Source organism: Hordeum vulgare, chromosome 4H, assembly GCF_904849725.1.
Source record: "Hordeum vulgare subsp. vulgare chromosome 4H, MorexV3_pseudomolecules_assembly, whole genome shotgun sequence".
NCBI lineage: Eukaryota > Viridiplantae > Streptophyta > Magnoliopsida > Poales > Poaceae > Hordeum > Hordeum vulgare.
This window is the reverse complement of record NC_058521.1, coordinates 393,150,863-393,164,581: the sequence shown is the minus strand read 5'-3', so window position 1 is coordinate 393,164,581 and position 13,719 is coordinate 393,150,863. Positions and strand designations below refer to the sequence as shown.

General features: G+C 49.0%; 2 protein-coding genes across 2 annotated transcripts; one reads left to right on the top strand and one right to left on the bottom strand.

The window, feature by feature from the left end:
- The first annotated feature begins 7,428 nt into the window (after window positions 1–7,428).
- Window positions 7,429–11,247, top strand: LOC123448703 (probable LRR receptor-like serine/threonine-protein kinase IRK). Its single transcript, XM_045125672.1, has 3 exons — window positions 7,429–7,608; window positions 7,701–9,368; window positions 9,484–11,247. Exons 2-3 carry the CDS (start codon window positions 7,915–7,917, stop codon window positions 10,949–10,951), a joined length of 2,922 nt encoding a protein of 973 aa, XP_044981607.1. The 5' UTR covers window positions 7,429–7,608; window positions 7,701–7,914; the 3' UTR covers window positions 10,952–11,247.
- Window positions 11,248–12,402: 1,155 nt separating this feature from the next.
- LOC123446506 lies at window positions 12,403–13,629 on the bottom strand. Its single transcript, XM_045123084.1, has one exon. The coding sequence runs from the start codon at window positions 13,037–13,039 to the stop codon at window positions 12,698–12,700; it is 342 nt and encodes a 113-aa protein (XP_044979019.1). The 5' UTR covers window positions 13,040–13,629; the 3' UTR covers window positions 12,403–12,697.
- Between the last annotated feature and the right edge of the window lie 90 nt (window positions 13,630–13,719).

Sequence of the window (13,719 nt, the reverse complement as noted above, 5' to 3'; positions counted from 1 at the left end):
TATTTAGGTTTAACACCAATCCCGATGGTAGAGGGAGCGTGCGACGTTTGATCATATCAACCTTGGAAACACTTCCAACACGTATCGTCACCTCGCCTTTAGCTAGTCTCCGTTTATGCCGTAGCTTTCATTTCGTGTTACTAATCACTTAGCAACCGAACCGGTATCCAATACCCTCGTGCTACAAGGAGTACTAGTAAAGTACACATCAACATCATGTATATCAAATATACTTCTTTCGACTTTTGCCAGCCTTCTTATCTACCAAGTATCTAGAGTTGCTCCGCCTCAGTGACTATTCCCCTCATTACAGAAGCACTTAGTCTCGGGTTTGGGTTTAATCTTGGGTCTCTTCATTAGTGCAGCAATTGTTTTGCCGTTTCACGAAGTATCCCTTCTAGCCCTTGCCTTTCTTGAAACTTAGTGGTTTTACTAACCATCAACTATTGATGCTCCTTCTTGATTTCTACTTTCGCAGTGTCAAACATCGCGAATTGCTCAAGGATCATTGTATCTATCCTTGATGTGTTATAGTTCATCACGAAGCTCTCACAGCTTGGTGGCAGTGACTTTGGAGAACCATCACTATCTCATCTGGAAGATTAACTCCCACTTGATTCAAGCGATTGTCGTACTCAGATAATCTGAGCACACGCTCAACGATTGAGCTTTTCTCCCTTACTTTGTGGGCAAAGAATCTTGTCAGAGGTCTCGTACCTCTTAACAAGGGCACAAGCATGAAATCACAATTTCATCTCTTTAGAACATCTCTTATGTTCCGTGACGTTTGAAAACGTCTTCGGCGCCTTGCTTCTAAGCCATTAAGTATTTTGTACTGAACTATCGTGTAGTCATCAGAAACGTGTATGTCGGATGTTCACAGCATCCACAGACGACGCTCGAGGTGCAGCACACCGAGTGGTGCATTAAGGACATAAGCCTTCTGCGCAGCAACGAGGACAATCCTCTGCAAAGTTTGCTACTATCAACTTTCAACTAAATTTTCTCTAGGAACATATAAAAATAGTAGAGCTATAGCGCAAACTACATTGTAATTCGCAAAGACCATTAGACTATGTTCATGACAATTAGTTCAATTAATCATATTACTTAAGAACTCCCACTCAAAAAGTACATCTCTCTAGTCATTTGAGTGGTACATGATCCAAATCCACTATCTCAAGTCCGATCATCACGTGAGTCGAGAATAGTTTCAGTGGTAAGCATCTCTATGCTAATCATATCAACTATACGATTCATGCTCGACCTTTCGGTCTCATGTGTTCCGAGGCCATGTCTGCACATGCTAGGCTCGTCAAGCTTAACCCGAGTGTTCCGCGTGTGCAACTGTTTTGCACCCGTTGTATGTGAACGTTGAGTCTATCACACCCGATCATCACGTGGTGTCTCGAAACGAAGAACTGTCGCAACGGTGCACAGTCGGGGAGAACACAATTTCGTCTTGAAATTTTAGTGAGAGATCGCCTCATAATGCTACCGTCGTTCTAAGCAAGATAAGGTGCATAAAGGATTAACATCACATGCAATTCATAAGTGATATGATATGGCCATCATCATGTGCTTCTTGATCTCCATCACCAAAGCACCGGCACGATCTTCTTGTCACCGGCGTCACACCATGATCTCCATCATCATGATCTCCATCAATGTGTCGCCATCGGGGTTGTCGTGCTACTCATGCTATTACTACTAAAGCTACGTCCTAGCAATATAGTAAACGCATCTGCAAGCACAAATGTTAGTTTAAAGACAACCCTATGGCTCCTGCCGGTTGCCGTACCATCGACGTGCAAGTCGATATTAACTATTACAACATGATCATCTCATACATCCAATATATCACATCACATCGTTGGGCATATCACATCACAAGCATACCCTGCAAAAACAAGTTAGACGTCCTCTAATTGTTGTTGCATGTTTTACGTGGTGACCATGGGTATCTAGTAGGATCGCATCTTACTTACGCAAACACCACAACGGAGATGTATGAATTGCTATTTAACCTCATCCAAGGACCTCCTCGGTCAAATCTGATTCAACTAAAGTTGGAGAAAACGACACTCGCCGGTCATCTTTGAGCAACGGAGTTACTCGTAGCGATGAAACCAGTCTCTCGTAAGCGTACGAGTAATGTCGGTCCGAGCCGCTTCGATCCAACAATACCGCGGAATCAAGAAAAGACTAAGGAGGGCAGCAAAACGCACATCACCGCCCACAAAAACTTTTGTGTTCTACTCGAGATTACATCTACGCATGAACCTAGCTCCGATATCATTGTTGGGGAACGTCGCATCGGAAACAAAAAATTTCCTACGCGCACGAAGACCTATCATGGTGATGTCCATCTACGAGAGGGGATTTCCGATCTACGTACCCTTGTAGATCGCACAGCAGAAGCATTAAGAAACGCGGTTGATGTAGTGGAACGTCCTCAAGTCCCTCGATCCGCCCCGCGAACTTTCCTGCGATCCGTCCCACGATCCGCTCCGATCTAGTGCAGAACGGACGGCACCTCCGCGTTCAGCACACGTACAGCTCGACGATGATCTCGGCCTTCTTGATCCAGCAAGAGAGACGGAGAGGTAGATGAGTTCTCCGGCAGCATGATGGCACTCCGGAGGTTGGTGGTGATCTAATCTCAGCAGGGCTCCGCCCGAGCTCCGCAGAAACGCGATCTAGAGGTAAAATCGTGGAGGTATGTGGTCGGGCTGCCGTGGCAAAAGTTGTCTCAAATCAGCCCTAAAACCCCACTATATATAGGAGGGAGGGAGGGGAGGAGGCAGCCTCAAACCCTCAAGGTTTGGCCGAAATTTGAGGTGGAGGAGTCCTACTCCAATCCTACTTGGAGTAGGATTCCACCTTCCCACTTGGAAACTCTTTCCACCTTGTGTTTTTCCCTTCTCAAACCTTATGGGCCTTAGTGGGAACTTATTCCAGCCCACTAGGGGCTGGTTTATCTCTTCCCATAGCCCATGAGACCCCTTGGGGCGTGACACCCCTCTCGATGGTCCCCGTCACCCCTCCCGGCACTCCCGGTACACTACCGATGAGCCCGAAACTTTTCCGGTAATGCCCGAAAACTTTTCGGTAACCAAATGAGGTCATCCTATATATCAATCTTCGTCTCCGCACCATTCCAGAAACCCTCGTGATGTCCGTGATCCCATCCGGGACTCCGAACAACATTCGGTAACCAACCATATAACTCAAATACGCATAAAACAACGTCGAACCTTAAGTGTGCAGACCCTGCGGGCTCGAGAACTATGTAGACATGACCCGAGTGACTGCTCGGTCAATATACAATAGCGGGACCTGGATGCCCATATTGGATCCTACATATTCTACGAAGATCTTATCGTTTGAACCTCAGTGCCAAGGATTCATATAATCCCGTATGTCATTCCCTTTGTCCTTCGGTATGTTACTTGCCCGAGATTCGATCGTCAGTATCCGCATACCTATTTCAATCTCGTTTACCGGCAAGTCTCTTTACTCATTCCGTAATACAAGATCCCGCAACTTACACTAAGTAACATTGCTTGCAAGGCTTGTGTGTGATGTTGTATTACCGAGTGGGCCCCGAGATACCTCTCCGTCATACGGAGTGACAAATCCCAGTCTTGATCCATACTAGCTCAACGAACACCTTCGGAGATACCTGTAGAGCATCTTTATAGTCACCCAGTTACGTTGCAACGTTTGATACACACAAAGCATTCCTCCGGTGTCAGTGAGTTATATGATCTCATGGTCATAGGAACAAATACTTGACATGCAGAAAACAGTAGCAACAAAATGACACGATCAACATGCTACATCTATTAATTTGGGTCTAGTCCATCACATGATTCTCCCAATGATGTGATCCCGTTATCAAGTGACAATGCTTGCCTATGGTCAGGAAACCTTGACCATCTTTGATCAACGAGCTAGTCAACTATAGGCTTACTAGGGACAGTGTTTTGTCTATGTATCCACACATGCACTGTGTTTCCAATCAATACAATTATAGCATGGATAATAAACGATTATCATGAACAAAGAAATATAATAATAACTAATTTATTATTGCCTCTAGGGCATATTTCCAACAGTAATCACACGGATTGATTCCTCTCCGAAGAACTCCTACCTCCTAGAAGTCTCCAACCTCCAAGAGTAACAAGATCACGAGAAATGCTCAAAACTTGCTCAAATCTCAAATAGCTTGGGTTCAGAGAAGGAGAGGAAGACGATCTATATTTTGATTGGAACAACTCTCAAAGGGGCTCACAAATGCTCTTGGGATCTAAGATTTGATGTGAGCAAATGTGTGTGAGGTGGAAATGTGTTCTTATGAGGATATGGCTATGTTGGGCACCCTCTCACGAAGTGGGAGAGGGGTATATATAGTGGGGAGTGTAAAACAGCCGTTTGGGACACTTTAAGTCACACAGGGTCCGGACGTCCGGCAGTTTCCGGAAGTCCGGGCGTCCGCAAGGGATCGGACGTCCGACAGGGGTCGGTCGTCCGAGGGCTATAGGTATGAATGGAAACACTGTGAATTGAACAGCCACCAGACGTCCGGAGAAGACCGGAAATCCGAGTTATTCGACTCAACTTCTTCTGGTGGGAGGTTCTGGATTTCCGAAAGAGGACGGACGTCCGGCCCTCGGATGCCTAGAGGGTGCCGGAAATCCGAGTTATACAGCTCACGTTCTTCTGGTGCAGGGCTCCGGATTTCCGAAGCTGGTCGGACGTCCGGCCCTCGGATGTCCGGAGGGAGCCGGAAATCCGAGTTATATGACTCAAATACTTCTGGTGGAGGGCTCCGGATTTCCGAAGCCTGCCGGTCGTCTGGCCCTCGGACGTCCGGAGGGAGCCGGAAGTTCGAGGCAATAGACCTGTTATGAGATAGGAGCAGAGTAGAGAATATGTGGTATTGAGTAGGATAGTGAATATCTAGTTTGAGCAAGTTCATCACAAAAACCTGTGATCCCCTCTTAATAGTGCGGGATCCCTAAAGACTCAAGAATTGTAAAAGGGATACCGATGATCCATACTTGAGTGTGTACTTTTATTCGTTGATCATCACTCCGCACCGCTAACATCAAAGTAACTGATACCTTGAGTTAGCCCTTTCACTTGAGCTTGATGTTGTTGTTTCTTCTTGGCTCAATGTTGAAAGCAAGACATGATGAAGTCTTCAAGTAGCTCTCCCATACACAATGTGGAAAGCCTAGCTTATATATTTATCTTCATTTGTCCACCATGTGAACATCCACAAGGATCAAGCATGTAGTGCTCAGGAATGCTTATCTTGATCTTGTCCTTGTTAACACATGAGCTTGTCCTTATCAACACATGGTCATTCACAGTAGCTTAAAAAGGGTTAGTGATTAATTATCTATATGTGTGTTGTCAGCAACACCAAAACATGATTAAGGGCATGACTGCACTTTCACTAACGAGGGAGTTGGTCACTATTTTTCGGTCAAGCCGAAATCAAAGTTGGTGGTACCGACACTGTTAGGTTGGTTGTGGATTTTGTGTATAGTAAAACTTGGTAGAGCCAAATTGGTAATATTGGTGGCATCAAATTTAAGTGTTTAGGCTTTGGACAGAATATTTGTGGGAGAATTTCATGAGGGTTTTTGGTGGCTAACTCTAAGCACTTGAGTAGCTAGATCATCATAGACAATGTATTGGCTTTCTATGGACTCAATTGTGATTTTCACATAAAAGCAAAATGTAGAGTCTTGAAGCTTGAAGCTTGGCCAGTTCTATTCTTCTCCTTCCTTGGGGCTTCTCCTCACAATCCAGACAATTCTCTCTCTGGACTTCATCTGAAATGAACTAGATAAAGCTATTAGTCTAAGAGAAAATGTATGTTGTCATGAATTATCAAAACCATCAAGGGAGCATATGTGCTTTCAGATTGTTCGATCACGGGCAGGGGCGAAATCCTTGCACAGTTGTGCTCGCGGCGGCGACATCTGCACATGTCGTCCTCTTCCTCTAGACGTTCCCAGAACCTTCTTTGTCCCCTCTCCGAGCACCGGGGGAAACCCTGGATCCAGTTATATGGATCGGGCACCAATGGCTTCACAACACCGTCCCCTTCATTAAGATGTTGTCTTGGCTGCTCGCGATGTTCCTGGTCTTGGATTTTGAGTTGTCGGGTGTCGTGCTTGGTGTGGGTGCTCCTCCAGGCATGGGCATCCGGGGGGTAATGTATGACATCGTCGACTCGTCCTCTATTGCTCCTTTCTCGGACCCGGCCGTGTCATGCAACCCTCTTGCCGACTCTTGTAGGCGCTTCTGGTGGGGTGGGGGTATGTTGATTCGGTTGGTTCTTTGAGTTGTAGCCACGTGTTGTGGATGCCTCCCGTTGGTCGTGACGCGACCTTGATGTCTTGTGTCTCGCCTCCTCACCTTTCTTGGTTCAAGTTCTTGAGCTAGGCTAATTTAGGGCTGTGTTGTTTCTCTTCTTATGTTTTCTCACATTTTGGTGCGGTGTCCTCCCTCCCTTCTCCCCGCTGTAATGTTCTCTCCTACCTATCAATGAAATGATACGAAATCTTTCCGTATTCGCGAGAAAAAAATCAACAATGAAACTTTTCACAAATTCAAACGCAATACGAATACTCACTTGTAGATGGTTCATGAAGAATATCCTTCAAATAGCCCGGCTAACTACTCGCTTCCATTTGTTTTTTGCCCCTTTGTAAATAGTTTGTGAAATATTGTTCAGAGGTTGCTTTGCTTCTTGGCTTTAGTTGAGTTTTACATCAAAGGCCAAACGGATCATCTGGTTAAGAAGAACGCTGGAGTGCATTATAATGATATAAAGGCCGATGGTTTTAACCTTGTTTTCATAGAAAAAAAAGCACTTCATGTATATTTTGGAGGATTTATTCCTTCAATCCTCCAAAGAAAATCTTATTTAGATTAGGATCATATTAAATTACTTCAGTTAAAAGAAAATTAAAAGCCTGTTAGACTGGCCAGGGCGTTAGGATTTTGATCTTCTTGTAGCAAATATTTCTTTTTGTTGAGAAATTTTCCAGCAAAGATTTTTTTAGGGGTTTTCAGCAAAGATGAAAACGGACATTATACGAAAGAATCCAATGCAGCGCAGTCCAGCTCAAAAGCAGCGAAAAGTTACGAGATTCTTTCTACTCGCTCGGGCGGGCGCGGTCCACCAAGTCTCGAACCGTGCACCGCCCCGCCCACGTACTCCGAGCCTTTTTTTTCTTCTTTTTCTTGGTCGGGCTCGGGCAGCCTCTCTCGGTCCATACCCACGGCCCAAGCGGCCCCGCCCGACGCAGTGCACAAACTTTTTAGCCCGCGCGCCTGGGCCACCCAAACTCTCGATGGCGTGCTACAGCGGCTCATGGCCGTCCGATCACTCCTGCGGTGCAGCAGCTTTTCCCCCTCGCCCATTTTTTTCCCCTTTGTCACCAACATATACCACCGCGGTTCACTTGACACCCCACGCCCCCTTCCCCTCGCTCCTCTCTCCCTTTCCGACCTGCAACAATGGCGTTCTCCGGTGAGGTGGCTGCGCCCTACAAGTAGTCGGCGGAGGTTCCCGTGCCGGTACGTCCTTACCTATCGCCGCTACTCCTTAGAGTCCGAATTTCTGCAGCTTAATGGCTTACATTTGGTTTCTTCTCCTGCTTAATTTGTAGAGGAGGGCGGCGTCCCAAGCCTGGAGGTCCTCTGCTGCAGATTTGACTAAATCCCATCTCTCCTAGCTCATCCGCTTCCTCAGAATCGCCTTCTTGCGGCATTTTGGGGGCGTCTCCTCCTTGTTCCCAGCCCCATAAAAGCCCTCCTCACTTGTTGCTGCCCGTGCCGTGCTGTGCTGTTTGGGCCTTGCCATTTGGGATCCAACTCGCAGCAATGCGGTCCCTCGTGCTGCTGCTCCTCGTCCACCTCGTCTTCTTGGCGGAGGCCAAGGGCGGCGGCCGCGCGGGCCTGGCGGCGGCGCTGAACGACGACGTCCTGGGGCTGATTGTGTTCAAGGCCGACGTGGTGGACCCGGAGGGGCGCCTCGCGACGTGGAGCGAGGACGACGAGCGGGCCTGCGCGTGGGCCGGCATCACCTGCGACCCGCGCACCGGCCGCGTCTCGGGGCTCAACCTCGCCGGCTTCGGCCTCTCCGGCAAGCTCGGACGCGGCCTCCTGCGCCTCGAGTCGCTCCAGTCGCTCTCCCTCTCCGCCAACAACTTCTCCGGCGACATCCCACCCGACCTCGCTCGCCTCCCGGACCTCCAGTCGCTCGACCTCAGCTGCAACGCCTTCTCGGCCCCCATCCCGGAGGGATTCTTCGGCAAGTGCCACGCCCTCCGGGACGTCTCCCTGGCCAACAACGCCTTCACCGGTGACACCCCGGACGTGGGCGCGTGCGGCACGCTCGCGTCTCTGAACCTGTCTTCCAACCGCCTAGCCGGCATGCTGCCCAGCGGCATCTGGTCCCTGAATGCGCTGCGAACTCTGGACCTCTCCGGCAATGCCATCACCGGCGAGTTGCCCGTGGGCATCAGCAAGATGTTCAACCTGCGGGCTCTGAACCTGCGGCGGAACCGCCTCACAGGCAGCCTCCCGGATGACATCGGGGACTGTCCGCTGCTGCGGTCAGTGGACCTGAGCTCCAACTCGCTCTCCGGCAACTTGCCAGAGTCCCTGCGGAGGCTCTCCACTTGCACAGACCTTGACTTGAGCTCAAATGAGCTCACCGGGAACGTTCCAACTTGGGTCGGAGAAATGGTGAGCATGGAGACACTAGATTTGTCGGGGAACAAATTCTCCGGGGAGATTCCGGGGTCAATTGGTGGCCTCATGTCGCTGAGGGAGTTGAGGCTGTCTGGAAATGGGTTCACTGGTGGCTTGCCTGAGTCAATCGGTGGATGTACAAGCCTAGTGCACGTTGACGTGAGCTGGAATTCCCTCACTGGCAGCCTGCCTACATGGGTATTTGCTTCCGGTGTGCAATGGGTATCGGTGTCCTACAACACATTCAGTGGTGAGGTAATGGTGCCTGTGAATGCATCCTCTGTGATTCAAGGCCTGGACCTGTCAAGCAATTCGTTTTCAGGACGGATCCCGTCACAACTCTCGCAACTGCTCACCTTGCAGTCGCTGAACATGTCTTGGAACTCACTGTCCGGGAGTGTTCCAGCCAGCATTGTGGAGATGAAGTCACTGGAGCTGCTTGATTTGAGTGCCAATAGGCTCAATGGGAGCATTCCATCTACCATTGGAGGCAAGTCGTTCAAATTGCTTAGCCTTGCCAAGAACTCCCTCACTGGAGAAATCCCATCCCAGATTGGCGATTGCTCTGCCCTGGCGTCACTGTAAGTTTAAGCACCTCTTTCTCTTATTCGACTCGGTTCGCCAGGTTGATATTTGGAGTTGTTCATGTAATTCAGCCTTTAATTGTATTTGTATATACTTGGTCACTATGTGCAGGGATCTATCACACAACGGTCTAACAGGAGCTATTCCAGCAGCAATAGCTAATCTCACCAACCTTGAGAGTGCTGATCTTTCTCGCAACAAGCTCACGGGTGGTCTGCCGAAACAGCTCTCCAACCTTGCGCACCTCATTCGCTTCAACATTTCACATAACCAGCTCTCCGGGGATCTCCCTCCTGGTAGCTTTTTTGACACTATCTCACTCTCATCTGTGTCTGACAATCCTGGCCTGTGCGGTGCAAAGCTCAACTCTTCTTGCCCTGGTGTACTACCAAAACCAATTGTACTGAATCCAGACTCTTCTTCCAATCCGCTGGCACAGAAAGAGCCCGTGCCTGGGGGCCTCCATCACAAGAAAACCATACTGAGCATCTCTGCCCTTGTTGCAATCGGTGCCGCTGTTCTCATTGCTGTTGGTATCATAACCATTACTGTTCTTAACCTTCAAGTTCGCGCCCCAGGTTCTCATTCTGGTGGTGCTGCTGCTGCGCTGGAACTCTCAGATGGATATCTCAGTCAGTCTCCAACAACTGACGTGAATGCAGGCAAGCTTGTAATGTTTGGAGGAGGCAATCCAGAATTCAGTGCCAGTACTCATGCTCTTCTGAACAAGGACTGCGAGCTCGGCCGTGGTGGTTTTGGCACTGTCTACAAGACCACTCTCCGAGATGGCCAACCTGTTGCCATCAAGAAACTGACTGTGTCAAGCTTGGTTAAATCTCAAGATGAATTTGAGAGGGAAGTGAAGATGCTGGGCAAGCTACGCCACCGTAACCTTGTTGCACTCAAGGGCTATTATTGGACACCATCACTTCAGCTTCTTATCTATGAGTTTGTCTCTGGGGGTAACTTGCATAAACAGCTTCATGAATCGTCCAATGCAAATTACCTTTCATGGAAAGAAAGATTTGACATAGTTCTTGGCATGGCAAGAAGCCTGGCTCACCTCCACTGGCATGACATTATCCACTACAACCTGAAGTCAAGCAACATTATGCTTGATGATTCGGGCGAGGCCAAGGTGGGGGACTATGGATTGGCGAAGCTACTGCCAATGTTGGATCGGTATGTTCTAAGCAGCAAGGTACAGAGTGCACTTGGTTACATGGCACCAGAATTTACATGCAGGACTGTGAAGATAACCGAGAAATGTGATGTGTATGGATTTGGAGTTCTTGTACTGGAGGTCATGACAGGGAGGACACCAGTGGAGTACATGGAAGATGATGTTATTGTGCTGTGTGATGTGGTGAGGGCTGCTCTGGATGAAGGCAAAGTGGAAGAGTGCGTGGATGAGAAGCTCTGCGGAAAATTCCCACTGGAAGAGGCGGTTCCTATCATGAAACTTGGCTTAGTGTGTACATCTCAGGTTCCCTCCAATAGGCCAGACATGAGTGAGGTGGTGAACATATTGGAGTTGATCAGATGCCCACAGGACTGCCCAGAAGCCGAATTAGGTTAAGCTCTGTCTGCTTTGGCCCCCTTCTCGTCGGGCCTTGTTTCATTTTGGGTATCCTTCTTTGCTTGGTAACCATTTAATCTATCTAGTATGCTTTAGGTAGTAGGAGCAGGGTGGCAAGTGCCAACGTAGTGTTTGATAGGCAGGAAATCATCTAATGCATTGCAAGGGTTTCATGTCCTATGGCTGTTGATGTGTTTGACTTTGATCCTCATCAGTATGATGTCTGTTGTGGATCCTCTCACATCAGTTTTATAAGCATGAGACTTATATTTTCAGAAGTATTCATATTTGCCTGATGTCTTGTCTACAGGTTGTGTGTAGTTGTTAGTTTCAGTTATGTAGTGTGATGATGGAATGATACTTCTTGTGTTATCCTCTGGTGTCTCCTTTAACCATGTATGGCGGGTCCAGTTGATCTAATCCTGTCATCTCTTGATAGGTCTAGCTGTAATTTGAAACTTATATGCACCTGAGCTCCTATAAAATTCCTGTGTATTTGCAGTTTTTTTTTACGGGGGTCTATTTGTAGTGTTTCACCTGGAATGCTTTTGCATTTCAGTTAAGCCTTGTATTGCTTGAGAAGCTCCCTTGTTTCTCTGTCAAAGAGAGAAACAACGATGCTTTCATTTCATGTGTTCCGGCAATTTCAGTGCCCAGTATGTGTCATCTGGTTCAGAAATGCCTTGGTTTAAATTTTGACAAATTTTAACATTGGTCCCTCTTATCTCCCCTTTTAACATGAGATGTACTGTCTGTACCTGAACCAGTCCACAAGTACTCCTTCTATAAACTAATATAAAAATATTTAGATTATTAAAATGGTATTCTAAATGTTCTTATATTAGTTTATGAAGGGAGTACTACATACCGATTATAGTACAGTACTACATACCGATTATTCTACAGTACTACATACCGATTATTCTACATAGCAAGCGATCTGTGAGAAGGCCTGATGTTTTGTCTCGTCATCTAACCTGACTCTGTTTGGAATTACACACACAGACAGACAGACCATGAGAGGTTGATACTGATTGACTACACCCTAGAGGCTAACTGTAACTCTAGACTCTAGTGCATTATGAAAGTTGCTTATGTGTCCCCTTCCTCATGTCTTCCCTCGTGCTGTTACAGCTGCAGGAGTATCTTTCTTCTTTTAATCTCTCTATATACTCCTATACCCAAAGCATGAGAGCGGCCTGTCTTGAGTAAACTAAGCCTGTTCCCATCAGCCAACCATAAGAAAGTTTTAGTATATATAATCGGGCTCTTAGTTTTAGTATGATGCACCTTTTTGAATTTTGACCATCCATCAAATGAAGAGCCGATCTATCTATCCTTCATCTAGGCAATGCAAGCTCTGCACTGCTTGGCCGGCTGTCTGTCGTCAAGTCGCTGGCTGCCTCCCAAGCATACGTCAGTTGCTGCTTGCCTCCATTTTACTCCCTCCGTACTAAAATACGTTTGAGTTATTTGGATATAAAACTTTGCCAAACGGGGCGACCCAAATGAACAACGTGTCCGCCTAATGTCCGTTTTTGACCCAAACTGAACCCAAATATGAGTCACAAGTGGGTCTGCAATGGATAAAAATGAACGCTCCCGTCGTCTCCTTCCGCTCGTGTACGCCCTGGTCTCACCCATCAGTGACTGGGCGGGGAGAAGCAGCACCCCCCCCCCCCCCGCGCCGGTCCTGCACGCGCCCTCGCCCGCTGCATGTCCCCGTCGCCTCGTCCTCGCTGCTGCTCACCGGCACATTAGCAGCCGCAACCGCCGTAGCTCCGCAAGCCGCCGGTCTTGCATGCGCCCGTGCCCACCTCCACCAGCTCCTTCCTCTGTGATGCAGGGGACGTGGAGCACCGGGCAGGGGGCGGAGCATGAACGCGGAGCAGGGGACGCGGAGCATCGGCAGGGGCGGAGCACGGGCGCGGAACAGGGGAGGCGGAGCACCGGCTGGGACGGAGCACGGGCGCGGAGCATGGAGAGGGCCGGAGCACGGGCTGGCGCAGAGCAGGGCGAGCACGCGACGCGGGCCGGACCACGGGTGGGCGCAGAGCAGGGGCGAGCGCGCGACGCGGGGCACAACATGAGCGGGCGTAGAGCAGGGGCGAGCGACGCAGGAGCTTGGGGCGGGAACGCTCTGGGAAGGAGGCGCACTAGACGACGACGACGGAGCCCGGGCAGGTGGTGGTCAGTGGTACGAGGGAGGAGGCGGCCTATCCGACGTGGATGGAGAGGACGGAGACGACGGGGCACTCGCGCCAGGCGAGGTCCTGATGTCGCGCTTCAGGGCCTCCATGGAGAGCACGCCCGCGAAGGGCCTCACGGCGCCTGGCGGGGGCGCGACAGCGTTGATGCAGACGGTGGCGCGGCGTGGGCGCAATGGCTCGAGCGAGTTGAGCGCAGGCAGCTACAGGGCGGGGCGAAGGCGAGGTTGTCGGAGCTGCGAGGTGGCGCTGCGGGAGTTCGCCCACCAGATGTTCGACTGAATGTCGGACGGACATATCAAAAAATGCATCCGTCCCTGTTGGATGTTGGATGCATCTGCATTCCTAAATGAAAAAGCAAACACGGACGTGCGGACACGCATCCCAAAACGAATAAAAAACGGATCAAATGGATTTGTGTTGAAATTGCTTTATCCTTAATATAATTTTTAGAACACAAATTAGTATAAAGTTAAAATTTTGTTTGAGGGCGTTGGCACTGTCAGTTCTCCGTTGTATTCGTTGCATCGTCTCCGGAGTCACCTGAACACGTGGGGACCA